We start from the raw sequence: 26,361 nt of genomic DNA, 5'->3' as shown, positions 1-26,361 counted from the left end.
AATCTGTAACTTCTAAACGGTTAGTCAGGTTCGAATGAAATATCGCATGCGCAAGAGGAAGTGTTGTCGAGTTTAAGTTTTGAATTTGGGCCTCATGGGACCAGCCAGGAGCGTGGCCAGGATCCCCAAATTAGGAAACATTATTGTATGTTACATTTTTAAAACGATCTTATTTCTTTGTTTGTGTACATATATATAATCTCCATGTCGTGCACTACACTAAAACCTCGTCATAGCTACCAATTATCTATTATAGCTTAGGAGATATTCGCATTTGAAATTTAAATATTTCCTGATTTTCTCCACTTTTGTACTAACAACAAATGTATATGTCAAAAAAAGAATTGTTTAAAAATCATGACTCAGTCCAAAGTTATATGCATTTGAATTTAAAATATTATAAAAAGATGATTTTTGCTAATTTTTTGGATAAAAGTACTATTTTTCTTTTTAGTTATTTAAAAAGATTTATACGGAATTTATACTTTTTGAAAAGCTAACTTTACATAAAAAAGCCATATTTATACCCTTCGTGAGAAGGGTATATATAAGAGTGTCATTCCGTTTGTAATTTCTACATTTTTCATTTCCGACCCTATAAAGTATATATATTCTGGATCCTTATAGATAGCAAAAAACCGGGACAACCTCGATTTTTGACCTATTTTTGATCTATATATGGATTACTAAGTCATTAATATAGACAATATTTTTTTTGTCATAATTTTTAAAAAAAAAATTTAAAAAAATTTAAAATTTTTTTTTTTAAAAAAATTTGGAAAAAACTTTTTTTTTTAAAAAATTAAAAAACAATTTCGAAAAAAAAAATTTTGAAAACAATTAAAAAAAAATTAATTTTGTTTACCTTAAAATAAATTTAAAAAAAATTATTTTAAAGTATAATTTGGTGAAAGGTATATAAGATTCGGCACAGCCGAATATAGATCTCTTACTTGTTTGTATGTAAAATTTCAAACATCAAATATTTTAAATGTAAAATATTTGATACCGAGGGGACCGATCCATCAAAAAAATCGCATATTTTTTATATAAAATTTAAAGTTTAATTTTTAAAAAAAAAATAAAAATTCTCAAATCGCATAGTCAACATTAATATTATATTTTCTCCAATATGGTTTTGAAAAAGAGTTCCGATAGCCCCGCCCCTGGTATGGATATTATACCCAAAGAAATAAAAAATACTATTTTGTGATTTTTCAAAACTTTTTCGGGAATTGCGGGATTCTTGACAATAAATTTTAAAATTTGTTTTTATTTTTGCAGAACATAAAAGTCTATATAATTGTTTAACTTCATCAGAAAATATTCAAAAAAAAAAATAATTTAATTTCAATTTGAAAAATGTGTATCTTCGCAAAAACTCAATAAAAAGAAGTTTTTGTCATATTTTTCAAAACAGTACATATTCCATGAATTTTTCAATTGTCAAAAATTGTATTTTTTTAAAAATATACAATATCCTTTATCCATTGATATATAACATGTCTACTTTATGTTTTTAACGTGGCAAATTAATTAAGAAAAACTTAAACTTATGGATTTTGACGTCGATCCAAGCCTCTAGTGGAACTAATTTGACTTTTTCCCCGTTAAAAAAATTCTTCAGCAAAAAGACGATTTTTCGAACAATTAACTTATTAACAATTAACTTCACGCAAAAATATAATTTTAAAATGTTACAAATAAAATTATAAACAAGAAGAACATGAATAAAACTATATCTGTAGTTCTGAAATAAACAGGTTGATTCGAACTGAATTACATGATTCGCCATACAAAATTTCAAGTGCGAATTACCTTGTTCGTACGTAATTCAGTTTGAATTACCTTATGAATTACGAACGAATGACTGTCATCTCTAATTTTTATCGATTATTTATGTATCAAAATCAGCTGTCCAAACAAAAATGTCAAAACAAAACAAGATAAAGAAAAAGATTTTTGTATTAAATAAATTAAAAGAAATAAAAAGTCTGATTAAAGTTAAAGCCACGCAGCTCTGCCATTCTTTCAGCCCACACCTCTAATAAAGCCCGCTCGCTGCCCTGGTCCCACTTGCTTGCACTTTTTCTTTTTTCTAATAATGAAAATAATTAAATTATATTTGTTTAATTAATAATGCTACAATTTTATGTTTTTATTTACCTTTTTTATCCATTGCCAAACAGAGAAACAAGCCGTATCGGAGCGCCGCCGAATCACTCGGCTAGTTGGCGGCTTAATTGCTAGCCGATTCTCATTTTTTCTATCGTATTTTATTAAATATGAAGTTACAAATTTATGATTCAATTAATTTTTGGTTCTTTTTTAATATCAGTGAATACTAACGAAAATCGGTATTTAATTGAATTAGCGGCAGTGATACCATATATATGCATTTATCTTGTTTTTACTGTTTTGTGTGAAGCTTAATTAAGATATACATATAAAATCTGAACACACCTATTATTGTCAGGAACCGTAACAGTTATTACTTTTCATAAAATTTATATTTTTCACAAAAGAAATATAAAGGGTATTCATTTCCAATAGAGAAAATATACATAGAGCGGAAACTAGAAAAAAACTCAAACAAAAAAATTACTCAAAAAAGTTACATATACGAGTGTTGTTTTTGTTTTCACATAGTTTTGTTTACTAATACATTCTCACCACTTAGGTTTTTGACAACTGAGTTAGGTCTTTGACAGCAGAGTTTCCGCTCTATGTGTTCTCTATGCCCTTAACTTGGTTTTTGATTCATTTATTTTGTAATTAATTTTTAATAAATAAAAATATTTTTATTTAAAGTACCTTTTTTGGGTATTAATAAAAAGTAGGAATACTGTTGAGACAAATTGACATGAAAATATTTTATAATTTGCTTAACACTGCAGCCACACGATCAAGTTTTTCTTGATAGTCTTTTACATATACTGTTTGTCAAAATTTATAAAAATTGAAAGCGGTGACGTAGGCAGCACGCAACTTGAAAACAATTTTAGTACAAATTGGACATAAAAATGTAATCAGCTGTTTTCTTGAATGAAAAATTGAACACCAACTTGAATGTGAAATTGAATGCAAGTTCGTTTCAATTCTTAAAAGTGTGAGTGTATTAGTAAAAAAGTGTGAGTGTATTAAAACTTGAAAGGCAAAACTTGATCGTGTAACCCCCAAGTAAAAAGCTAATTTTATATTGTTTGAATTCGGCTAAGCTGAATTTTTTTCAGCCGGTAGAAAACTCGGCGTAGAGCCGGCTAGCCGCCGCCGCCGAAAATTGTTGCTCATAAGCCGCCGCCGAAATTTTTGAGTCGGCTTGCTTCTCTGTTGCCAAATTACAAATTTAAAATTCGCACCAAACAAACAAAAATACAAAACATAAACAAGAAGAAGAAATAAATGTCAAACTGAATTACGAATGTTGTCGTGTAAACAGACTGCCGTGGAAACATGACTCAATTTTTATGTTCTTCACTTCCACTTATTTCTTTCAGTGTATTATAAGTTTATTTGATTTTTCGATATTTTTGATGAAAATAACACAAAATTGTCATCTCTAATCGCACGTGTTGCATATTTGTTATTGTTATCGAGAAACCCGATAATATTCAAGAACTAATAAGTGCAATAGTTTCATAAACAACATTAAAAAAGGAAAAAAAAATGACAAAACCCACAAATAGTTTTGCGGGTATGTATTGTATTTAAACAATTTATAATGGTGTTATATATATTAAGCGAACTTTAAATAATTAGAAGCAGAGGATGTATCTTTGCCCAGCAGTGATGATGAATCAAATGAAGAGTCTGTCATAGAAGACGATAATACATGCACGCCGTTCGAGTTGGAACAGTATTTCCAACAGAAATATGTGGTGCATGATGAAACGGCAGTAACATTAAAGAAAACTTACATACTTAGTTTGGCAAAAGATGAGTATGTCTTTTATAAAAAATTTAAAAGCGTTTCACATTTTTTTAATATGTATTGTGATAATATATTTCTAGCTCTTTGACACGCTTGGCCGCTGGATTATCAGATGGTTCGGTACATCTGTTCGACATAAGTTCCAAACATGGTCTTAGCTATTCTACACCGGATTGTATTGCGCCACCCTCCATTGATCTTACAAATCGTTTTACTATTTGTGGCGTACGCTTTGTGGATGAAACGCCAAATTTGTTATTGGTCGGCACAACAAATGGTTTGGTACGTCTTTTCGATTTGCGCACCCAAGGTGAAGTGGGACGTTTTCAAAATAGTGCAGAGACTGAGGCAGAAGCCGCATCTATGCCCAAGAACATAATTTGTTTCGATCGTAATTCAAATAGTCGTGTATTGTGTGTTGGCACCGAACAACATCATAACAATGCATTTTTGTTATTCTACGATATGCGCGAACGTAAACAAATGGGTGGTTATTTTGATAGTCATCAAGATGATGTAACCACTATGCGTTTTCATCCACAAAATCCCGATCTGTTGTGTTCGGGCTCTACCGATGGCTTGATCAATATTTTTGATTTACAAAAAACTGATGAGGATGATGCCCTACTGACGACCCTTAATACAGAAAGTAGTGTGCATAAAGTAAATTGGTAAGCTTAAATAATGTTTAAGGATAAGGGACATCCAACTGATACCATTTGTTTTTATCATTTACAGGCATAAAAATGTCTACGACAAAGATATAATTTCATGCATCACACACACTAATGACTTTAAATTGTACGAATGTGAAGAAGGCGATTTGATAGCTGAATTTGAAAGAGCTAAAATTACCGAAACCATAAAACGTAAGGCTGCAGCAAATTGCAACCTTATTGATTGCCACAATATGGCCGACGGTGGAGTTTTCTTGTTGACTGGTTCGAATTTAAACAAAGGGTAGGTGTAGCGTTTTATTTTATATTAACTTAAATTTTAAAAATGTACTGTGTTTTAGTGAAACAATGCGCTCTCTGATGGTACAGAATAAACAATTATTGCCAGGTGTTGATTTCCAAGGCAACAAACAAATTGTGCGCGAAAGTGTATTTGATGTAAATTCAAACATTTTAATAACCGCTGGCGAAAGTGGTATAGTTACACTGTGGTCACCACAAATCACCTCCAATTCGAGCAACAGCAACTTGAAGGCCAAAAAGAAGAAATCTAATAAAACAACACCTTATTAGCAAATGACAAACAATAATACATAATGAATAAATTATTAAAATCACTCCGGAAAATGTATACCGTTATACCTATATACATATTTGTTTTACTACTATATCAGAAAAATATTTTATTGTCAATAAATAATTTATATATAATGATATTAACATAAATATCGATGTGATTTATTTAAAGTTTTAAGAAATTAATCACTAACACTAAATTCTGATTCAAGTCCCCATAGAAGGCCAAAACTAAATATTGATAGTGGGTACACAAGATTCGGCACAGCCGAATACCTATAACACTCTTAATTGTTTTTAAAATACTTTTTTTCACTTCTGTAAAAAATCGAAAATATTTAATCAGTTTAAAATATTTGGTCAGACTCGTGATCGGCATGTAATTATTTAAGAACTATTTGCATTCAGAAATACATATATTTTGAAGAAAGAATCAAATCAAATTTTTCTTTTCAATTTATACCATAGTTTGATAAATAAGTTGAAAGTTTCCATAGATCTTGAGTTGTTGCTCTATATCGCTGACTTTTATGACGTGCTTTTCTCGTTACTCTTATGTTTAAATAGCTCTAGATATTGACAATCTCAGCCTTTATATTCGTAAACATGTATCTCGTTCTTCCAGCAGATCTAGTTGTTGATGATCGCAATAGTTTTTCTTTTAGACGTACATTGCATTGATCCGATGTATTAGTAGCTCTTGATATTGAGAGTCGTGTATTTTCCCTTCCTATATGAGCATTGCCTTGGTATGGTATCTCAGCAGCTCTAGATGCTGATGTTCGTAATCTTTGGCTTTCGAGACGTGCATCGCGTTGGTCAGGTGTCTCAGTAGCTCTAGATATTGATGCTCGTAATCTTTCACTTTCTAGACGTGCATCTCGTTGGTCCGGTGTCTCAGCAGCTCTAGATACTGATGCTCGTAATCTTTGCCTTTCTAGACGTGCATCTCGTTGGTCCGGTGTCTCAGCAGCTCTAGATGCTGATGCTCGTAATCTTTGGCTTTCGAGACGTGCATCGCGTTGGTCCCGTTTGTTAGCAGCTCTAGAAGCTGATGTTCGTAATCTTTCCCTTTCGAGACGTGCATCGCGTTGGTCCGGTGTCTGAGCAGCTCTAGATGTTGCTGCTCGTATTCTCTCACCTCTCAGGCGGACATCACGTTCTTCGGGAGTTTCGTTCGCCCTTTTTGATTTCAAGTACAGTGCTCTTTTAGTGTGTTTAGAAAGTGATGATTTTGGTCGCATTCTTATTGGTTTAAAATATAATTTCACTCCCAAAAATAACAGTTTAATTTTTTTCAAGGATTCAACTGTTTTGCAAAAGCAAAAGTCAGTTCTACAACAAATACAACATTTACAAAAACAACATGTAAATTGTTTTTTTACAGCTTCCACCACAAAGCTGCAATAATCAGCTTATCGTCCCCATCTAATTATTAAACCCCAGAAAAATTATTAAATAAATATAAATTTGTCTTAAAAATAAGAAACTACTCTTGCACATAAACATAAAGTTATTGCTTATGTTAAAAAAATAAAAATTGCTAGTGGAGATGGGTTGTAATAACTGCAATAATATTTTTATCGATTACTACTCATATATCTTGTTATCTCTATGTTTCAAAACATATGGCAGCTTTGGATTATTTATTTGGCATTTTTTCATATAATTGTGTAAATTTTTCGTGTGCGCCAAATTATTTTTGTTTTGTGAACAAATTATAAACAATGCGAATTAGTTTATAAAAAAATACAAATCATTTTTTAAAAGTTTAAAAGCATTTACAATAGTTGCTAATAAATAAACATACATTGACAAAAAAAAATGTCTTTCTTTGGAGCCAATAACTCTCTGGGTGCTACCAGCACGCCGGCAAAACGTGAGTGATTTCTTTTCCAAACACTGTTGTAGTTTTTCTTCACATTATGAAATCCCTAAAAGAAGATCATCAATATTCATCACAATATTTTAGCAACTGGATTATTTTCATCATTTGGTACAGGAGCAGCTGGTACAACGTCTGCATTTGGAGCGCCAGCAACCTCAACAGCACAGACTGGATTTGGTACACCGGCATTCGGTGCTGGTGGTTTTGGTACTTCGGCAGCGGCGGCAACTTCAGCACCAACTTTAGGGGGTTTTGGTGGATTTGGCTCAACAAATACTAGTACCACAACCGCACCTAGTTTGGGTGGTTTCGGTTCGTTTGGTACTGGAGCTGCACAAACGTCACAGCCTCCCAGTTTGTTTGGTGCAGCCGCGGGTGCCACAACGGCATTTGGAGGATTTGGTGGAACGGTTACCTCGGCGGCTCCCAGTTTTGGTGCCTTTGGTACAACAGCGACAAGTAGCGCTACAGGTTTCGGTGGTTTTGGTGCCACTTCAACTACATCGACTGCACCTGCCTTTGGTGGCTTTGGGACTCAAGCGCAGACGGGTGGTTTTGGAGGATTTGGTACAAGTAAGTCTTTGATTATTTAACAATACTGTATATTTTAACCATTAATATAACTTTTATACAATTCACCATGACTGTTGTATGTGTAATTATACTGTCCCAAGCCGTACTTGGACATTCTTCATAGAAGTACACTACCATTCTGAACTAACTTTCAAAACAATTTTTTCTGCTATACGATTTTTCAATAATTTCTGTTATAATCGTTTAAAAAATACTATTGTGCACTCTTGTTTAAACTTATGCTACAGTAGATTGACATTATTTTTAAAAATTTAAGGTTTTGGCAAACCCGCCGCAAACACTACAGTGACACCAGGATTTGGAGGTTTCGGTGGCAATACTGGTTTCATGATGGGCCAACAGCAACAACAAGCTCCACCCATATCAGCAGACGATGCCTTTGCGCAATCAATTTTCAATGTTTCAATTTATGGTGACGAACGTGATACAATAATTGCCAAATGGAATTACTTCCAGGCCATGTGGGGTACTGGAAAATCGTTTTATTCACAGAATGCAGCACCTGTTGAAATAACACCACAAAATTACCTGTGCCGCTTTAAAGCGATGGGTTACAGTAGACTGCCCGGCAAGGATAATAAAATGGGTTTGGTTGCATTAAATTTTAACAAATCTCTGGCCGAAGTTAAAAATCATCAACAACAGATTATTAACACATTGAATGCTGCCTTTGGCAATAAACCAAATTTGTTAGTAAATATAGACTCAAGTAAACAAAGTGAAGATAAGAAAAGTCAACTTGTTATATACTTGGAGGAAAAGTCGCAATTATCTCCCAACGATACAAAACGTATTTTAGCCACAGATTTGGCCAACTATTTAAATCAGCCCAATATTAAGGGCCAGTTAAATAATCTGGGAATAGTGGAAATTTTGGCTCTTGTGCTGCCAGATGAAGATCAACTTAAAGAATATTTGAAAAATCCACCCAAAGGTATTGATCCCCGTATGTGGTGCCAAGCAAAACTTGATAATCCAGATGCCTCGAAATTTATACCAGTACCAATGATTGGTTTTAATGAGCTTAAGTATCGTATAAAATGCCAGGAAAATGAAACTGAAATGCATGCGTTATATTTGCGTAAAGTGGAAAATGATTTGTCTGAATTAAGACAACGACACACGGCGGCTACAGCAAAAATAATGGAATATAAACGTAATTTGGCCGAATTAAGTCATAAAATTTTAAAGGTAAAACCACAAATGTTATGCATAACGGTAGTTTTAATAATAATTGTTTTTTTTTGCAGATAATAGTTAAACAGGAATGTACACGTAAAGTGGGACTAGCCTTAACGCCCGAAGAAGAAGCTTTACGCACGAAACTGGAAAATATGCAGGCTTTAGTTTCAGCTCCCACGCAGTTTAAAGTAATTTTTGTTTACTCTACTTATTTCTTATTATTTTTAAATTTCATTGTTTTTCTTAATTCAGGGTCGTCTTAGTGAACTACTATCCCAAATGCGTATGCAACGTAATCAGTATGCTTTAACGTCCGGCAGTGAGTATACTCTTGATAAAGATTGTGAAGAAGAAATGAAAACATTTTTGGGCATGCAACAAAAAGCTATGGAAGTTCTTACGGATACCGTAACGAAAGACTTAAAGGCATTACAAATAATTATTGATGGTATGCCGGAATTGGTAAGAGGTTAAATGTTATTAAAGACCTTGTTAAGTTTTTTAAGCCATTTTTATATGTAACGTGTGGTTATTATCTTTAAGTAAATATTCACAAATACAACAGAAAGATATGAATAGTGTTATAGTGTTTTAGTGTTATAAAATCAAGACAACAAATGAGTCTGTACTTACACTGAATCCAGCAATTAATTTTTGTTCTTAATAAATAATTGTTTTATGGAGTCCTTAACGCTGGGGACCGGTAAATCGATTTCAATTATGGGTCACACTACTATAAGGTGTCAAGAAAGTCAAGGAGAAAGTTGCATACATTACATTTTAAGGACTAATGTTGTGAACAGGTTTTTAGATCAACCAAATGTAATACTAATTGAGAAGATAAACGGTGTATTAACTGCACATTTCAAATGATTCTCGCAAATTACATTTCTGGAATAAGCAAAACGGCATAAGGGAAATTATGGAGCTTTCCAATCTATCGAAAAAAGAAGTGGTTAACAGTAGCCTCCTAACCAAAACTATTATAAAATTCTGCCAGAAGTAAATTATCCTGCCTTCCATCCGTTCGCCAAAAGCTGAAAAGAGCATGAGAAACTATGAGGATAAAATTAAAAAAAAATCATTTCAGAATAAAACGTCATATCAAACATATTGGAAGAATCTAGTTACGGAGTGAAAAGGATGACCACAAGATTAACATGGTCACTCAACCAGTAAATGGACCGACTGAAACACATCATTCCCAAAAAGGTGGATCTATGCACCGGAATAACACGAGGTCACTCGGCCAAGGCCTGTCAACTCAGCAGCAGCAAGTGCTGTTACAATAATAACAACTGAAAGACATCCATTTTTAAAAACTTTCTGAGTCTATTGAACACTTAAGATCCATTATTTTTAAGTGATACAAAAGATAACAGACATGGTGTTTTAAAATTCAACATTGATTGTAAAATAACTAAGGGACTACACGAAGTCACTTTTATTTAAATTATTATTTAAACACAAAGCAGTAAATTTTGCATAAATATTCATACCATATGGTTGTTTAGAAGTACATATTTTTTTCCTTTTAATAATGATTAGGTTCAAAATCAAATATTTTAATACCTTAATGTCAAGTAGTTATTAGATGTGGAAAACCTCGAAATTAATGTCTAAAGGGGGGATAATCCCGCGAAAATCGGAACATTTGGCAACACTAGGCAGTGGTCATGTATGCTGCTCCAGTTTGGACACTTTCGTTGGGTGATATCTTGGGAGAAATATTCAAAGCTATCAAAATGCAGTCTTAAGAACTGTCACATGCTATATTTAAATAAGATCCGAACATCATCTTCATGAGGACACTAACAGTCAAACACGGTGTAAAAAAAATATTGTAATATTGTTTATGCTGTTACAAACAACAATCTCATGAAGAAAAAAAGTAACTGCAGATTTGGAGGTGTAGCCATTAGGTAAGCAAATATACATATTTCTATTAAACAAGTCTCATTTCAAACCACAAAAAAACCTTAGTATACAACTAATGTTAAATAAAACCGTTCAATATACAAATCACAGATTATTGCACAAATGACAGTTGTCAAAAAAGTAATATCGAACCGTATGTTGACGTTCTACAACCACTTTACAATAGTTGTGGTTTGCAGAGCGAGAGAAAAAAATACAATTTTCAATAGGCAACAAGTGTGATATATATTTGTTCCTCTTTCGGAACCACAATCATTTGGACATTTTCTTTTGTTTATTTTCTATTGAAACCAGCTGATTCATATCAGTATAATTTGTGATACAAATTCTCAAAAATACGTAAAATTATTCAAATATTGTACAAATTCAATAAACATTTGCCCAATTCACAATTGGTGTCGTAGCGTTGTATCGTTGTATGTCGTAATTTTTTTATTAATATTTTGTTTTTGTTTGGAAAATTTTTTTGGAAAAATATGTATGACATCAATTGTGAATTGGACAATTATAATATTGGCATATAACTCGGTATTTATAATGTCCGAAGTTCTGGACATGGATTTGGATGCAAATCCACCCTATTCCCGGTTGCTGAGAATATGGCTGAGAATATAAGCCAAAACTTCAACTGTTTCTTGACCTATTTTTCACAAAAATGTTTTTTTTACTAAATTTTTTTTCATAAAATAATTGTTTTTTTTTCAATATTTATTTTAAAGTTTGCTTTGGTGAAGGGTATTTACGATTTGGCACAGCCGAATATATCGTTCTAACTTGTTTTATGGCGTTTACAATTTATCAATGGTTACTCAAACTCTCATGTCTTACATTTTTATACCCTTCACCTTCGTGAGAAGGGTATATATAAGTTTGTCATTCCGTTTGTATTTTCCACAATATAATTTTCCGACCATATAAAGTATATATGTATATTCTGCATCCTTATAGATAGCGGAGTCGATTAAGCCATGTCTATCTGTCTGTTGAAATCAACTAACCGAAGCCCCCAAATAACTTACATACACGATTCATACATCAATATCTGCGGAATTCTTCCGGCTCGGTTGCTAAATGGCTGAGATATAAGGAAAAAACCAGGACAACCTCGATTTTTGACCTATATCTGGATTACTAAGTCATTAATATAGACAATATGGATATCTAATGATAGATATTTCAACGACGTATATAATACCATAGTAAGTTGGACCTACAATGGGTCAAAATCGGATAAAGTATTTTATAACCCGATTGTTTTTTCACCAAATTTTTTTTTTGCCAAATATTAAAAAAAAGAAAAACAAAAAAAAAATTTTTAAATTTAAAAAACCAATTCCAAAAAATTAAAAAAACAACTTTGGAAAAAATAAATTTTGTTTACCTAAAAATATTTAAAATTTTTATTTTGAAGTATCAATTGGTGAAGGGTATATAAGATTCGGCACACCCGAATAAAGCTCTCTTACTTGTTAATGATTAAAATAGAACAAAATACAATTATACAATTTTCGTTTATGTAGCTTCTAAATATCCCAAAACTATACTTTTTTAAACAAAAAATACAAAAACTATTTCATTAACACAAACGAACTTCAAAAACAATAACAAGAAAATCTGTTTAAGAAGTGGTGCCTTTTTTTACCATTTGTTGTAACTGAGAGTGAAACATGTAAGGCAGAATAAAGGCATCATTTTTGCTAGAAAAGAAAACGCCATTAGCTAAAGGATACATATTTTACACGTGACAAAACTGAGCCCTGTACAAGTAATTATAAGTATTACACCTATTTATACAACAAGAACGATTAAGCCGAACGAATTTTAAACAGATCCTGCCAATTCTTTCTTTTTTTTTTAAATCTTACATTTTTTCACATGGTATGTGAAACAGTTACTGAGGGTGTTGACTAATTAATACAATATGTATGTATGTGAATATTTTCAATAGTATGCGTTTCCGCTTAAAAAACAACTTTGCATATAATGTAAAGCAGTAATCTCAAATCTACAAAAATAACTTTGAACTTGTCTTTGTTAAAACAACAATACTAGGAAAGAAACAGGTTCACATCCTCAACATGCAATCTCACAGTATTAATGTCAATAAACTCTAGGCTGCAATAATCAGAAAAACTTAAATTCACTTTTCATTTAGTTAGTTCGTTAAACGACAATTTTTGTATTTGTTCAAAATATTTTTACACACAATTAGTTTTGCAATAGTACAGCATAAAAATTGAACTCATTACACACATACGATTAAATTCACATCTATCAGGGAAAGAGAGAAAAATTACAGAAAACGGGTTACAACATGCGCCTACGTCTTAGCACACAAATATGTATCATCGTGATCGTCATATAAAACGTTAAGTACGTACATATGTATGTAATCTGTAGTGGTTGGAAGTTATGAATTTTATTTTTGTCCATTTTTCCATCATCATCATTATAGTCATTGCATGTTGCAGCAGCTTTAATGTTGCTGTTACATTAACATGATTATTATTGATGTCTAGTATACGCAACATACATTCAAATGGATTTTTTTATTTTCCTAACATTGGATGTATACGAATGCTGGCTTTTCTTTGTTTTTTTTTTCTGAGAAATGGAAAATCTCTTGAGAAAAACTGGTTGGTTGGAGTGTGGAACTAGTTTTTTTTGTTGTTAAAGTCGACTCTTTTTTGCAGTTAATATTTTCTTTCTTGTGTAAATTTTCACTGTATTTGCGATGTTACTGGTTGTTTACAGAGACTTCCGAGCTTCCGTTTAAACATTACGGCACAGCACCACTTTTCTGGTATAAATGTAGCTGACGATTACATCAAGATCTACTTTAGTTTTTGCAAGCCATACAAGTGCATTACATTTGAGTTAAATAGGCGTAATAATCGTGAAGAAAAAGAAAGTTTTGAAATTATTTTTATATAAAGAAAAATTAAAAAAAAAAATAAATAAAATGTTTAAAAAAGTGATAACAGTGAGTTAATAAAACCAATAATGAATTACTTTAACAAATGCAATGCTATTAATAAAATGAAATTGTGTTTAACAATAAATATTCTGTTGTTTAGATATTAATATTCCTATTTGTGGACATAATAAATGGATTACCACCGGGTTTAAAACCTACTGAAGACAGAAAATCTAATAATGAGGAGCCCTTAATACAGCCTGAAGTTATAACAATTGAGCGTTTGGAAGCGCTTTTGAGAAAAGCCAGCGAAATATTTAAACCCTCTAATCTACAACAACGTTCTGATGCTCCAACTGCCGAGATCCAGCAAGTTGCCGTACCCATACAATTTATGCAGCCTCCAGCAAATCAACCCTTCAACTTTTATTTACCTCTGTTCGATTATGATGAAAGCGATGCCCAGCATACAAAACTTGATGAGAAGAGCCGTAAAATGGAACATTTCACGCCACCACCTCTACCCAAAGAGGGCCAAAGCCAAGAAAACTTTTACGATGTTAAACCCAAAAAAAACTTACCAAAAAAGTTTAATGCTGGTGCTAAGCACATCAATATTAAGTGGCTGAATGCTTATGAAAAACAATTGACCTCTCCCAGCAACAAACAATCGGTTAATGTCCCAAAAGATGTCTACCTATTAAACGATGAACGTAATCGTATTAATTTTGATGACACTTTCTTTGCTGTTGACATGAAAGTGCCAGATCGAACGAATAAATTGGACAGATCACCAACCGATGTTGAAAACCAAAATGATGACTATATCAGTCAAGGAGAGGAGGATTTAATAGCAGCTGCTGCGCTACAAATACCATTAATAACACAATTTACAAACTTAAGGAGATATTAAATTAGAATAATAGTATGTATTTCAAACTGAATTTAATAAGTCAACAATAACTTATGTATATAATAAATAAATTAAAATGTACAATTTAAAGTCCAAATAAAAAAAAAAATACACACAAATATCTTTACATATTTATAAATACATAGATTAATAGGAAAAAAATAACTTCTTTTTTATTATTTCTTTTAAATGCAATTGTTACATAAATTCATGTTAATACGCCGCAGCAGCATTTGTCTGTACATCTTGCCCGGCCAGTCCCTTACGCACCACTTTTTCAATGTCATCTAACAGACCAGATGCACCAAAACGGAAGAGTGATGGTTGCAGCCATTGCATTCCCAATGTTTCTTTAACCAATGTCATCCAGGCTATTGCCTCGCGTACAGTACGCACTCCACCGGCTGGCTTTAAGCCAACTATTTGACCAGTTTTACGTAGAAATTCCTGAATGGCCCAGATCATAACTAAACCTACGGGTATAGTGGCATTTACAGACTCTTTGCCTGTTGAGGTTTTAATGAAATCGGCACCAGCCATCATGCAGACCATGGAGGCCTTGTAGACCTAAAAAAGACACAATTTTTAAAAGTTACATGTTTATTAGCACCATCTTTTATACTACTAATAACGCTGTCCAACAGCATATCAGAGCAAGATATCACCACTGAAATGTTCCGGCAAAAATTTTCGTAGAATATTTGACCCTTAAAGAGAGAAGCTATAGGGTTAAGCTCTTCCATAAAAATGATACCCATAAACTTCCACAAAACAACTCTGACAATAAGAATTCTGTCAGACATTAACTTACAACATTTTTTTGCATTTAGAATAATGCTCCCTTCGATCAAAAATTTAAAAGTTTGACACACCGAACCAAAAAAAAAATACCCAGGCCAGCTGGACTATAAGTTTATTCTACAAAACTGATCTATCAACATGCCCTTTCAAAATTATAGGGTCGCAATTCCGTTCCAATCAAAAAGTCTTAATTTGTTGGACAGTGTATTTATACATTAAACTTGAATCTGTTAAAAGCTTTTTATAAAGCTTGCGTGTCTATCCAAAGTAAAGAGAAATATAATAAAACCATCCAATTATTTGTTTGTACATTTAAAAGTTAATAGACAAAAAAGTTTTAAATAGTAGTCCCATATTGCGGGATTTATAATAGATGGCTTATGTTTTGAATGCGGTTTTTGTTTTTAATAACATATATTTAATTTTGAAAGGTACATATCTGACATTTATTCTCACTTGGTTATGGAACATTCTAGTGTAAACAAAAAAGATTTTGTTTTGCTTCGAAAATGTCGAATTTTGTACCAACAATGCGTCACGTGCGGGAAGTTTTGCTTTACTTCTTTAATTTGAGAAACAGTGCCGCTGAAGCACACAGATTGATCACCAAAACTTATGGTGAATGTGTTCCATCGGTTTTAATGTGCGTAAGATGGTTTGTGCGGTTCAGAAGTGGTGATTTTGACATGGAAGTCAAGTATCGCCCAGGCCATCCAAAAAAGTTTGAAGACCAAGAATTGGAGGCATTATTCCATGAAGATTGTTCTAAAACTCAACAATAGTTTGCTAAATTATTGGGAGCTACTTAAGCAGCAATTTTAAAACGTTTGTGAGCTGCAGGATTCACCAACAACAGGGAAATTGGGTAGCATACGAATTGAAGCCGAGAGATCGATTTTGCCCCGAATTATTACTTGCAATTTTAAGCCTGTAATATATAAGTTTGAAATTTCTACAATATTCATTTGTGGTTGAAATACAATGGAAACTTTTCTAACCACCGTATTCATAAAAAAGTTTAAATTTAAACAATGGTTTAAAGCAAAATTTCCATACTAAATTTGATTTTAAGCGTTGTTTATATTTAAAATTTGTTTATGAATACCCTTAAGTATTTAACTAATAGGTCAAAATCGAAAAAATATTTTTAGGTAAACAAAATTAAATTTTTTTTTAAGAAGTTTTTTCAAATTTAAAAAAAAGTTTTTTCGAATTTTTTTTTTTAAATTTAAATAAAATTTTTTTGGAAAAATAATTTATGACAAAAAAAATAGTTTGATGAAAAAAAATTCGAGTTAAAATATTTTTTAAAAAGTTTTTGGTGCAAAAAAATTCGGGTTAAAAAATATTTTTCCCGATTTTGACCCATTGTAGGTCCAACTTACTATAACCTTATATACATCGTTGGAATAGACTTTGACATATCTATCATTAGATACCATATTGTCTATATTAATGACTAAGTAATCCAGATATAGATAAGCCATTTGTGGGCCGATTTTAAATAGCAACAGAGCCGGAAGAATTCCCGACATATTGATGTATGAATCATGTACATATGTAAGTTATTTTGGGGCTACGGAAAGTTGATTTCAACATACAGACAGACGGACATGGCTATATGGACTTCGCTATCTATAACGATCCAGTGAAAAAAATTGTGTGAGAAAAAATTTTATTGGGTTAAAAAAAAATTGTTTGTGAACAGAATTCTGGTTAAAAAATATTTTTCCCGATTTTGACCCATTGTCGTTCTGCATTGTTGGAAAGGCCTTATAAATATATATCATTAGATATCCATAATGTCCATGTCAATGACATAGAAATCCAGATATAGATAAAAAAATAGGTAAAAAATTCACCTAGCAATTTGTGGGCCGCTTTTCCCGAATTTGAATAGCAAACCGAACAGGAACCAGCGTATATATTGATGTACATATCAATCACGTATGTACATTTTAGGGGGCTTCGGAAAATAGATTTCAACAGACAGACGTAATTGGCTCTATGCTCCGAAATCATGATAAACGGTTTTATCTTGTTGATTTTGGTTATGTATTTGTTTGTGAGAGTTTTTTTTTTACAGACAGACGGGCGGAGGGTAATATTTTTCAATGTAATACCCGGAATGACAAACTTATATACATATACCCTCATTCAACACTTTAATTGTGAATTCGACTGAAGTGCCATTTCTCGTATAAATTCATGATCTGAATTGACACGCTAATATTAAAATTTTGCATAGTTGCCGAACTCGATTTATTTCCTTTCCTCATCAGTTTAACCACTGCGAGGCATCAACATCGAATTTGTTTTATTTTTCTACAAATTTCCTCTTGCTGCTTATAATTTAATCTTATCTGAATGAACTTCGGCCGGTAAAAATTGTAATAATCAGTTCAAATTACACTTATAATGAATGATAATTTCGTATAAAATCTTGTTAAACTTACATTTTCCATTGAGCCTAATTCACCAATAGCTAATATGGTCTTCATGCGGGCATTTTCCCCACACGCTCTTCTCATCTCACACACTTCATCGTACAGTGCCTGCCACTGTTCGGTCAAAGCCAATTGACGGTTTATAACAATATCAATTTCCCTAGCTCCTGCCTCAACAGCGAATGTTATTTCTTCTAAACGTGTTTTCAGACCATATTGTCCTGTAGGAAAGCCAGTGGCTACAGCCGCTATAGGAATCTCATCGTAACATTTTAGTTGTTCGAATGTTTTGCGAGCATCGGCTACACGTGCTGGATAAACACAAACTGCTCCCGTATGTATTTGTTTGTGCAAAGTCTGTTCTATGGTTGTTTCTATTAGATGCAATGGAAAGGGGTATGCTGCTCTATGGCAGAGGCGGGCTACATTGGCCTGTGTGTCATCTCCCGCCAATGTAGTCAAGTCGGTGAGTGTGAGTGCCTTTAGAGCCCAAACAACTTCGTTCAAACCAGAGACCTGGCCACGGCTGGAAATCTCTTTAGAGATTTCTTCCAATTGTCTTAGTGAAATGGTGGCATTGAGCAAAGTACTGTCTGGAATTAATGTTTAATATGAATAAATAATATCTATTTGGATTATTTTTTTAGAGTTTAACATACCAAATGGCAGAATTTTATTAACTTTCATGTTGCTTTTTTGTTTTATAGTTTTTTGTGTGCTATTTTTTAAAATGTTAACTTTAGTGCTTAATAGTAGAATGTGTGTGTTTTGGTTAATAAAGATACATATATAAATGTTTATTTGTCTTTATCAATTTATTAATAACATATGAAGAGGCCCAGTAGGAAATGTTATGTTATAGGTATGAGCTATATAGGCGGTCGTCAGGATGAAGACCGCCTATTTAAGATAATTCTTATACAAAGTTTCTTTTCAATAGCCTTAAAAGCGGGATATATACCAACAAATTTTTTGAAACAAATCGAGATCCCCAAGAGTTTATATTTTCTTAATTTTTGTACTGTTATTAAAATTTTCTGTATAGCCGGACTTCGGCCGTGCGCAGTAATATTCAAATCATGGGTATAGGTATCGAATACTGCCTTCACCAAAAATAAAACCCATCCAAAATAAATTTGCTTTTCAGATCTAATGGTATGTCGTTACTTGTAAAAATATTATATCGAAACATTTGAGATCGAATAATTACTTAAGGAGATATTAATGTTTTTAGTGAGTTAAGGATGTAAGAGTTCGTTTGTCCAAAACCAGCTATTAAGAAACAAATTATGCAAAGACCGCCTATTAAAACAATATTTGACATAGAGTTTTGTTTATAATAATTGGCTATCCAAGCCCTTTGTATTAGTTCCTCGATTGTTCACCAATAGACATATTTAAAGTAATATTGTCGATTTAAAAATATATTTTATTGAAACATTATTCTTATGTTTATACTTCAATATTTTCTATTGAGGTTTTACGTTTTAATAATACAGAAAATTCCAATTGGGTCTTTGAAAATACGACTTGATCTTCATTTGAAATTATACAAAACATGTTTTCATACAACCAAATAAAAAGGAAAGAGACAAATATATGTATTACAAAAATATGTTTTGTTTTAAATTCAAGATCAGCTGTGTACAGTTGCAGCAAAAAATAAAATGACAGTTCTACTTATTTTTGATTATAAAATTCGAAAGGTTTCAGACTTTAATTAAATCTTAAAATATGCATAAATCAAGATCATGCCACCAACAGCTTGTATTTAAATATTTTTCTAGATAACTCACTAAATATAAAATTCAATTGTCAAAAACCTAAGCAGTAGGGTTCCTAATCGGAACAAATTTCCCTGGAGTGATCTTCTAGAAATTTCGGGAATTTCTATACAGGTTTTTCCTTAAAGTTACAGTCTAATTACAGTATAAAACTGATTCGTTGTGATTCGTTGCCAATCGAATCATTCGATTATATCCATAGATTAGTTATTTGCTTCTAGCAACAGGAAAACAGTTGACATTAGAAGAATTACGATTTAACCTTCATAAGGTCTTCGGGTAAAATTTAACCCACTTTGACATTAAAATTTAATTTGAATTATTTTATTTAATTTCAACTGTCAACAATAGGTTTTTAGGAAAAAAAATTGGAATGTGTTTTCTATTTGGGACAAATTCGACACGAAGATCGATCTTATGAAGGTTAAATAACGTAATATTTTCACCGCCAACTAAAATTACTTTGCCAAAAGTTCTTTTTCAAAACAAATTATTAATTTTTTTCAGACCATTTAAATTTTTTAATACAAGTACATACATTATTGAATTTTACCAAGGTTGGTTACCGAAATTATCGCTAAGCTACCGAAAAAAAGCAAATATCGTTACCGTTTAATCACCATTTCCACGACAGACGTTTCTACGCACCGTAATGACCTGAGTTCACTCGACCAAGGGCTGTCAACTCAGCAACCACTGCTGCTACAACAGCTAAATCACCGTTACCTAAATAATCCAAATTAGCGTTACCTTTTTTGCCGTTTCGAAGATTTGAAATATTTTACTGGTTTTTGTGTATGTATTAACAAATTCCCGTTAATTAACAGATTTTTTATTATTCCCCGGGAACGGAAAAAGTCCTGGAAATTAGAAACTCAACTAATCAGTTTAAATTCAAACACCAAAATATTGCTGACGACATATTGTTATTGCTTTATATTTTTAAAAATTAAATTTGTTTCTATAAATAAAATAAAGGAAATCAGTGGAACACAATAAAAATTAAATTAATATTGTACTAAACAGAGAACATATAAAAATAAAATGTTTGAAAACATACACATTTTTTAAATATTTATACTATTTTTGTTGTTGTTATTATTAATTCTTTAAGTACTAACATAATTTGTGACCCGATGAAAGCTAAACATAAATTTGCATACTATTCAAATAGTAGTTCTAACGATGTTTGGCCCATTGCTCCCAGTATTCTTTCTTTTGCATTTCGTATAAACGAGAAATGGTACGATCGTAAGCAAACATTTCTTCCTCGCCTGTGAAAACACTGGCTGATGTATCTTGCTGCAAATATATTAGTGAAATAAATAAAAACTCTATACAATTTAGCAAAAATTCCATTTTCAACTCACCGCGCCCAATTTCAAATCATCCATTAACATACGTTGATCATCGGCAATATCTGTGGGCTTATCACTAAAATTAAACAATTGATCGAGGGGAACTTCAGCCGAAAGGACTACGCGAACGCGATTATCGTAGAGTGTATCGATTAATGTTATGAAACGTCTCATTTGTGATTTCATTAATAATGTTAATTGAGGAACATTGTGTATTAGCACCGTGTGAAAGAATTGCCCTATTTGTATATAATCACTGCCACCCAAAGGCTATAAATTAATAATAAGTAGTAAAATAGTTTATGTTCTTGTATATGTATGTGTATTGTAATGTAATACTTACACGATCGCATAGTTCTTCGAAATTGCTGTCTAAAACTTGACCACATGTACGTTGAAATGTTAAATCGCGTCCAAAGTGTGTAATGGTACGAGGTCTAATGATGTCGTTCTCTTGGGAACATAAAATTTTAAACATCCGTTCCATTTGAGCTTTAGCATCGGTTTTGGTTGTTCTAAAATGGTTAAGATCAAAATAATTAATTTAAAACTAAGAATTTTGTATTATAAAATATGTACTTACACAAAATAATTTGTATCACCTGACTGAGCGATACGGCGATAGTCAACACCACTGTCCATTGGCGACAAATCGGAACGATTTAACAAAACGTCTATGAAGGGTAGAAAGTTGCTGCGTTGCAAACCATTTTTGTACAATTCAGTTGGATGGCGATTGCTAGTGGCTACACAAACAATTCCTTCGTTAAAAAGATGGGTAAATAAACTCTTCAAAATCATGGCATCAGCAATGTCAGTGACCTGAAATTCATCGAAACAAATCAACCAAGATTCTGCAGCAATCATTTCAGCTACTGGTAATGTAGGATCAAAGGGTTCAGGTTTTTCGGTATTAAAAGCACGATCTCTAGGGCCACGTTCTTGTTTCACCTGATGAATGCGTCCGTGCACCTGGGACATAAAGGAATTAAAATGGACTCGCTGTTTTTTGTCAATCTAAAAAGAAAATTGGAATTATTTGAAATCTAATTAAACAATATCTAGTTCCACATGTTCAATTAACTCACATTGGTACAACAATCATAGAACAAGTCCATCAAGGTAGTTTTGCCACCGCCCACACTGCCATAAATGTAAAGACCTTTCGGAGAGGCAGTATTTAGCAACTGAACTGCACTGCCGCTAGGTTTCTGTTTACTTAACAGTTTACCAAAGAAACCTCCGCTTTGTACAGCTGATTTGACTGGCGTTGGCTTGTATTCCTTTAGTGTATTATATAAGTCTTCCAACTGTTGAGCGGTGTTCTTTTGAGCTTTATCTGGCATTAATTGCTTTTCTTCGACTTTCTTTTCATACAACTGCATTGGTGTATAAAATCGTCTAGCTGCATGTTGTCCATTAGCAGCCAACAATATAAATTGTTGTTGCTCCAAAGCTGAAAGCCCAAAACGTACCACTATCTTGGAGGTGAACATTTTGACATACGTCACCAATTCGTAACTGCCAGTTTACACAACCAAAACTTTTATGTAACGCTAGTTATTTATTGTAGATTTATTACAATTGTTATGCATTTAATTCTTAATTTACAGATTTATTGTCAACTAATGTTCTTCACCATATTACATAAATACGCGGACCTGCCGATTAGTTAGAATTTTCATTCAAGAGCGAGGTGAAACTTTCGTCAACGACCGTGAATTTTTGGTGTGACTAGTGCATTGTTTTTGTTGGTTCCTGTTTATTTTTTTTTTCTCTAAACGCTGGCATCAAATCGATCAGCTGTGTGAGTATTTTTTTTTTACTTGATGAAAACGTAAATAAACAACATGTGTTGTAGGGTTCTATAAAACGATTTTCGAATAATCGTTTAATCAATCTTTTTCTAAAAAAAAGTCCAAAATTGTTTAAATTGCACCAAAACTGTGGAATAGTCTGCTATTATGATTAACAGTAAACAAATTATTCAAATTTAAGTTATACTAGGGATTGTTACAATTGTGTATTACTGTTTGTATAAATTTCTATATATAAATATTCGAGCTTTGATGAAAACAAAATTACCAACACTTGGTGAGAGACAGAGAGTTACAGTGTTGATAAGTGTTAAATTAAGCGTTGTATTATTAAGTAGTTTAAATTAAAGTACTATTTGTTTGCAATTGTATAAAATTCCGTTAAAGATTATTTAAAACACCAATATTACTATTAAACAAAATTGTTCTACACTTTCCAACCAAATATTTATATAGTTTTCAATAGATTATCAAACATAAGGAAAACCCAAATATAAGGTACCCGTCAATATTATAAGGTCACATACTTTTCGTTCTGTTTATCCAAAAATACAAATATGTAATACTGATTGTACTATTGGCAAAAATGCTCATTAGCTGTTCAGATAAGAATCCTTTACTCTTATATAATTACTGTTAGTTCTACAAATCGAAATATCAAAAAAGTGCAGTTTGAAGTGCGTAAAAACATAAAGCCATAGAGAATTATACATAGAGACGAGACACTCCGATTTGTCAAACAAAAATACAACAAATGTCTGATACAAAAACAAAATACATTGACTAGCATGTATTTTGTTGTTGCCAGAAATACATAGGTTTTTGACAACAGACTTAGGTTTCTGCCAATTACGTCTCGTCTCTATGTTACCCTATGCATAAAGCCATTGTATTAGGAGGTCCATAACAAAACTCAATAATTCCACTATAACGATTTTTTTGATAAACGAATAAATTTAATTAAATTCAATAGGATATAGTATATATTTTGCTTAAAACAATTGTTGTGGTAAAATAGTGTTTTGGGGACAATACAAATCATAAATAACTTATTTTGTATGACATTTAATTTTTATGCTTTTTAGATAAAAAATTTGGAATTGTTACTTTTTAGTACGATTGTATTTATATATACAGTGCCGGACTTAAATATTCACACAGCATACAGACAGGCATACAGATAAACTGTATACCTTAATATTTTAAAAGAAAAACTACTACAGTGTGCTCTAAAGTTAAAGTTTGGGAACATTTATATTTTCAACAATACAATGACCCCAAACACACAGCCCATGACGTCCAATTATGGATAGTGCATCATGTTCCCCACATTCTCCAGACTCCTCCGCAATCACCTGACATGAATCCCATAGAACATCTGTGGGATAAATTTTGCGGACGTGTATGAAAGGACCATATTATTAGTAAGACTCAACTTAAAGAAGTCCTGTTGCAAGAATCGAAAAATATTGGAGCTGACGTAACCAAAAAATTGGTCGATTCAATGTCAAGACGATTAAAAGAAGTCATTAAAAAGATAGGCTACTCCACAAAATATTAAACTATTTAAAAAAACTATTTTCCTATTACAAATTAGAAACTGTGTGAATATTTTTGTCCCCCTTAAAATCGAACTTCCAAACATTAGATAATTATTTTTCTGAAATGTGCCACCTTATGTTTAGTTTTTCCATATATTTCCATAAGTTATATGTAAATAAATATTTTTGTTGAAAGCCGTACGAATGTTGGGGCCTTCGTTTAAAAAATATGGACGATTAAAGATAAATCTGCTGTGTGAATATTTAAGTTCGGCACTGTATATCATTTTGTTACGAACCTTAGTGGAAATGTTGCACTTTGATATGACAGATCGAGCTGCTTTTTTTGATTAAACGCTTATTGGCCAAGTTATTATTGATTTTAGATATTGTGAGTTTTTATATAAAAAATCGAGTTTTTATCAGAAATATGAGTGATCACAGATCGAGCCACTTTTCTTGATTAAACGCTTATTGGCAAAGTTATTAGCGAATTTAGATATTTTGAGTTTTTATATAAAACATTGATTTTTGTTCAGAAATATGAGCGATCACAGATCGAGCTTCTTTTCTTGATTAAATGCTTATTGTCCAAGTTACTAACAATTTTAGATATTGCGAGTTTTTATATAAAAAAATCGATTTTTGGAACGAAATATAAGTGATCACAGATCGAGCTCCTTTTCTTGAATAAACGCTTATTGGCCAAGTTATTAGCAAATTTAGATATTTTGAGTTTTTATATAAAACAAGTAAGAGTGCTATATTCGGCTGTGCCGAATCTTATAGTATACCCTTCACCAAATTATACTTCAAAATTTTAAATATTTTAAGGTAAACAAAATTTAATTTTTTTCCAGTTGTTTTTTTTTCATTTTTTGGAAAAAAATTTTTTTGATTGTTATTTTAAATTTTTTAATTTATTTTATTTAATGCATTAAACACATTCAAGACAACAGGCTACTCGACTACACGAACACAAATTCTGCTGGTTACAGTTGTAGTCGTGTGGCAGCTACTGAATTATTTTAAAGACGACAGCTACAAAGTAAACAGCTGATTAATAATTCAGTGGTGCCACTTTAATAAAAAATAACCGTACAACATTCCAAAGTATTTAAGACTGAAACAATTATTTTGAGTAAAAATATATATATGGTTATAATTAATTATGTACCTGTTATTAATTTATTTCAATATGGTTATCAGAAACTTCTCTTAATTAAGTAAAAAATATATATTTTTTTAAGCACTAATTTGATTTACATTTTTTTTATTATATTAGCAACACTTTTTCTGTTTTGTAGTTGATAAAAATAGAAATTAGCCTAATTCGGCTACATCGGCATGAGTAGTCGTGTGGCCGTGTAGCTGTGCTGTCGTTAAAATAATCGTCTCCATATAAACGTGTGCATTTTATTTTTGACAGATTGAAGTTGGTAGCCTGCTGTCTTGAATGTGTTTAATGCATAAATTTAAAATTTTTTTTTTGTTTATTCAATTTTTTTTTCCAACTTACTATGGTCTTATATACGTCGTTGTAAATGTCTTTGAAATATCTATCATTAGATATCCATATTGTCTATATTAATGATTTAGTAATCCAGATATGGGTCAAAAATAGGTCAAAAATCGAGGTTGTCCTGGTTTTTTCCTTATATCTCAGCCATTTGTGGACCGATTTTCTCGATTTTAAATAGCGACTGAGCCGGAAGAATTTCGGAGATATTGATGTATCATTCGTGTATGTAAGTTATTTGGGGGCTTCAGAAAGTTGATTTCAACACACAGACGGACAGACTGACATGGCTATATCGAATCCGCTATCTATAACGATTCAGAATATATATACTTTGTGGGGTCGCAAATGAAATATGTAGAAATTACAAACGGAATGACAAACCCTTGCCACTCATGGTGAAGGGTATAAAAATCGATTTTTCTTCAGAAGTATGAGTGATCACAGATCGAGGTCCTTTTCCTGATTAAACGCTTAT

General features: G+C 32.0%; 6 protein-coding genes across 7 annotated transcripts; 3 read left to right on the top strand and 3 right to left on the bottom strand.

Annotated features, from left to right (window-relative positions):
• Positions 1 to 3,593: 3,593 nt before the first annotated feature.
• On the top strand, positions 3,594 to 5,334 carry LOC135960462 (WD repeat-containing protein 89-like). The gene is made up of 5 exons (XM_065511754.1): positions 3,594 to 3,694; positions 3,760 to 3,940; positions 4,012 to 4,602; positions 4,670 to 4,891; positions 4,950 to 5,334. Exons 1-5 carry the CDS (start codon positions 3,667 to 3,669, stop codon positions 5,179 to 5,181), a joined length of 1,254 nt encoding a protein of 417 aa, XP_065367826.1. The 5' UTR covers positions 3,594 to 3,666; the 3' UTR covers positions 5,182 to 5,334.
• Positions 5,335 to 5,753: 419 nt separating this feature from the next.
• LOC135961362 (zinc finger protein 821-like) lies at positions 5,754 to 6,428 on the bottom strand. The gene has a single exon (XM_065512860.1). The coding sequence runs from the start codon at positions 6,426 to 6,428 to the stop codon at positions 5,754 to 5,756; it is 675 nt and encodes a 224-aa protein (XP_065368932.1).
• A 473-nt stretch (positions 6,429 to 6,901) lies between these two features.
• Nup54 (nuclear pore complex protein Nup54) lies at positions 6,902 to 9,426 on the top strand. 2 transcript variants are annotated; one of them, XM_065511731.1, is made up of 5 exons: positions 6,902 to 7,063; positions 7,157 to 7,645; positions 7,923 to 8,857; positions 8,917 to 9,036; positions 9,101 to 9,426. In XM_065511731.1, the coding sequence occupies exons 1-5, from the start codon at positions 7,009 to 7,011 to the stop codon at positions 9,320 to 9,322; spliced, it is 1,821 nt and encodes a 606-aa protein (XP_065367803.1). In that variant the 5' UTR covers positions 6,902 to 7,008; the 3' UTR covers positions 9,323 to 9,426. The 2 variants fall into 2 exon arrangements, with proteins under 2 accessions (XP_065367803.1, XP_065367804.1); XM_065511732.1 differs by having other exon boundaries at positions 6,921 to 7,063; positions 7,187 to 7,645.
• A 4,030-nt stretch (positions 9,427 to 13,456) lies between these two features.
• Positions 13,457 to 14,781, top strand: LOC135960853 (uncharacterized). The gene is made up of 2 exons (XM_065512252.1): positions 13,457 to 13,769; positions 13,864 to 14,781. The coding sequence occupies exons 1-2, from the start codon at positions 13,749 to 13,751 to the stop codon at positions 14,614 to 14,616; spliced, it is 774 nt and encodes a 257-aa protein (XP_065368324.1). The 5' UTR covers positions 13,457 to 13,748; the 3' UTR covers positions 14,617 to 14,781.
• Positions 14,613 to 18,639, bottom strand: Dera (deoxyribose-phosphate aldolase). Its single transcript, XM_065512251.1, has 3 exons — positions 18,524 to 18,639; positions 17,874 to 18,457; positions 14,613 to 15,183 (listed from the first exon to the last, which is right to left on the bottom strand). The coding sequence occupies exons 1-3, from the start codon at positions 18,549 to 18,551 to the stop codon at positions 14,830 to 14,832; spliced, it is 966 nt and encodes a 321-aa protein (XP_065368323.1). The 5' UTR covers positions 18,552 to 18,639; the 3' UTR covers positions 14,613 to 14,829.
• A 1,918-nt stretch (positions 18,640 to 20,557) lies between these two features.
• Positions 20,558 to 22,787, bottom strand: LOC135960090 (putative ATPase N2B). Its single transcript, XM_065511296.1, has 5 exons — positions 22,095 to 22,787; positions 21,590 to 22,023; positions 21,350 to 21,521; positions 21,019 to 21,276; positions 20,558 to 20,950 (listed from the first exon to the last, which is right to left on the bottom strand). Exons 1-5 carry the CDS (start codon positions 22,500 to 22,502, stop codon positions 20,828 to 20,830), a joined length of 1,395 nt encoding a protein of 464 aa, XP_065367368.1. The 5' UTR covers positions 22,503 to 22,787; the 3' UTR covers positions 20,558 to 20,827.
• Positions 22,788 to 26,361: the final 3,574 nt, after the last annotated feature.

Source organism: Calliphora vicina, chromosome 5 (genome assembly GCF_958450345.1).
Source record: "Calliphora vicina chromosome 5, idCalVici1.1, whole genome shotgun sequence".
Taxonomy (NCBI): Eukaryota; Metazoa; Arthropoda; class Insecta; order Diptera; family Calliphoridae; genus Calliphora; species Calliphora vicina.
This window is presented reverse-complemented; position numbering and strand designations above follow the sequence as displayed.

What these genes read in the sequence shown, in the direction of transcription:
- LOC135960853 (XM_065512252.1), top strand. Translation starts at nt 13,749, where the DNA reads ATGTTTAAAAAAGTGATAACA. An exon ending in TGTTTAAAAAAGTGATAACA is followed by an intron (nt 13,770 to 13,863) that starts GTGAGTTAATAA and finishes TCTGTTGTTTAG; the next exon opens with ATATTAATATTCCTATTTGT.
- LOC135960462 (XM_065511754.1), top strand. Translation starts at nt 3,667, where the DNA reads ATGACAAAACCCACAAATAGTTTTGCGG. An exon ending in CTTAGTTTGGCAAAAGATGA is followed by an intron (nt 3,941 to 4,011) that starts GTATGTCTTTTA and finishes ATATATTTCTAG; the next exon opens with CTCTTTGACACGCTTGGCCG. An exon ending in AGTGTGCATAAAGTAAATTG is followed by an intron (nt 4,603 to 4,669) that starts GTAAGCTTAAAT and finishes TATCATTTACAG; the next exon opens with GCATAAAAATGTCTACGACA.
- LOC135960090 (XM_065511296.1), bottom strand. Translation starts at nt 22,502, where the DNA reads ATGTTCACCTCCAAGATAGTGGTACGTTTTGGGCTTTCAGCTTTGGAG. An exon ending in GGTGATACAAATTATTTTGT is followed by an intron (nt 21,522 to 21,589) that starts GTAAGTACATAT and finishes TAACCATTTTAG; the next exon opens with AACAACCAAAACCGATGCTA. An exon ending in ATGATTTGAAATTGGGCGCG is followed by an intron (nt 20,951 to 21,018) that starts GTGAGTTGAAAA and finishes ATATATTTGCAG; the next exon opens with CAAGATACATCAGCCAGTGT.
- Nup54 (XM_065511731.1), top strand. Translation starts at nt 7,009, where the DNA reads ATGTCTTTCTTTGGAGCCAATAACTCTCTGGGTGCTACCAGCACGCCG. An exon ending in TACCAGCACGCCGGCAAAAC is followed by an intron (nt 7,064 to 7,156) that starts GTGAGTGATTTC and finishes ACAATATTTTAG; the next exon opens with CAACTGGATTATTTTCATCA. An exon ending in CAGCTCCCACGCAGTTTAAA is followed by an intron (nt 9,037 to 9,100) that starts GTAATTTTTGTT and finishes TTCTTAATTCAG; the next exon opens with GGTCGTCTTAGTGAACTACT.
- LOC135961362 (XM_065512860.1), bottom strand. Translation starts at nt 6,428, where the DNA reads ATGCGACCAAAATCATCACTTTCTAAACACACTAAAAGAGCACTGTAC.
- Dera (XM_065512251.1), bottom strand. Translation starts at nt 18,551, where the DNA reads ATGAAAGTTAATAAAATTCTGCCATTTG. An exon ending in TAATAAAATTCTGCCATTTG is followed by an intron (nt 18,458 to 18,523) that starts GTATGTTAAACT and finishes CATTAATTCCAG; the next exon opens with ACAGTACTTTGCTCAATGCC. An exon ending in AATTAGGCTCAATGGAAAAT is followed by an intron (nt 15,184 to 17,873) that starts GTAAGTTTAACA and finishes TGTCTTTTTTAG; the next exon opens with GTCTACAAGGCCTCCATGGT.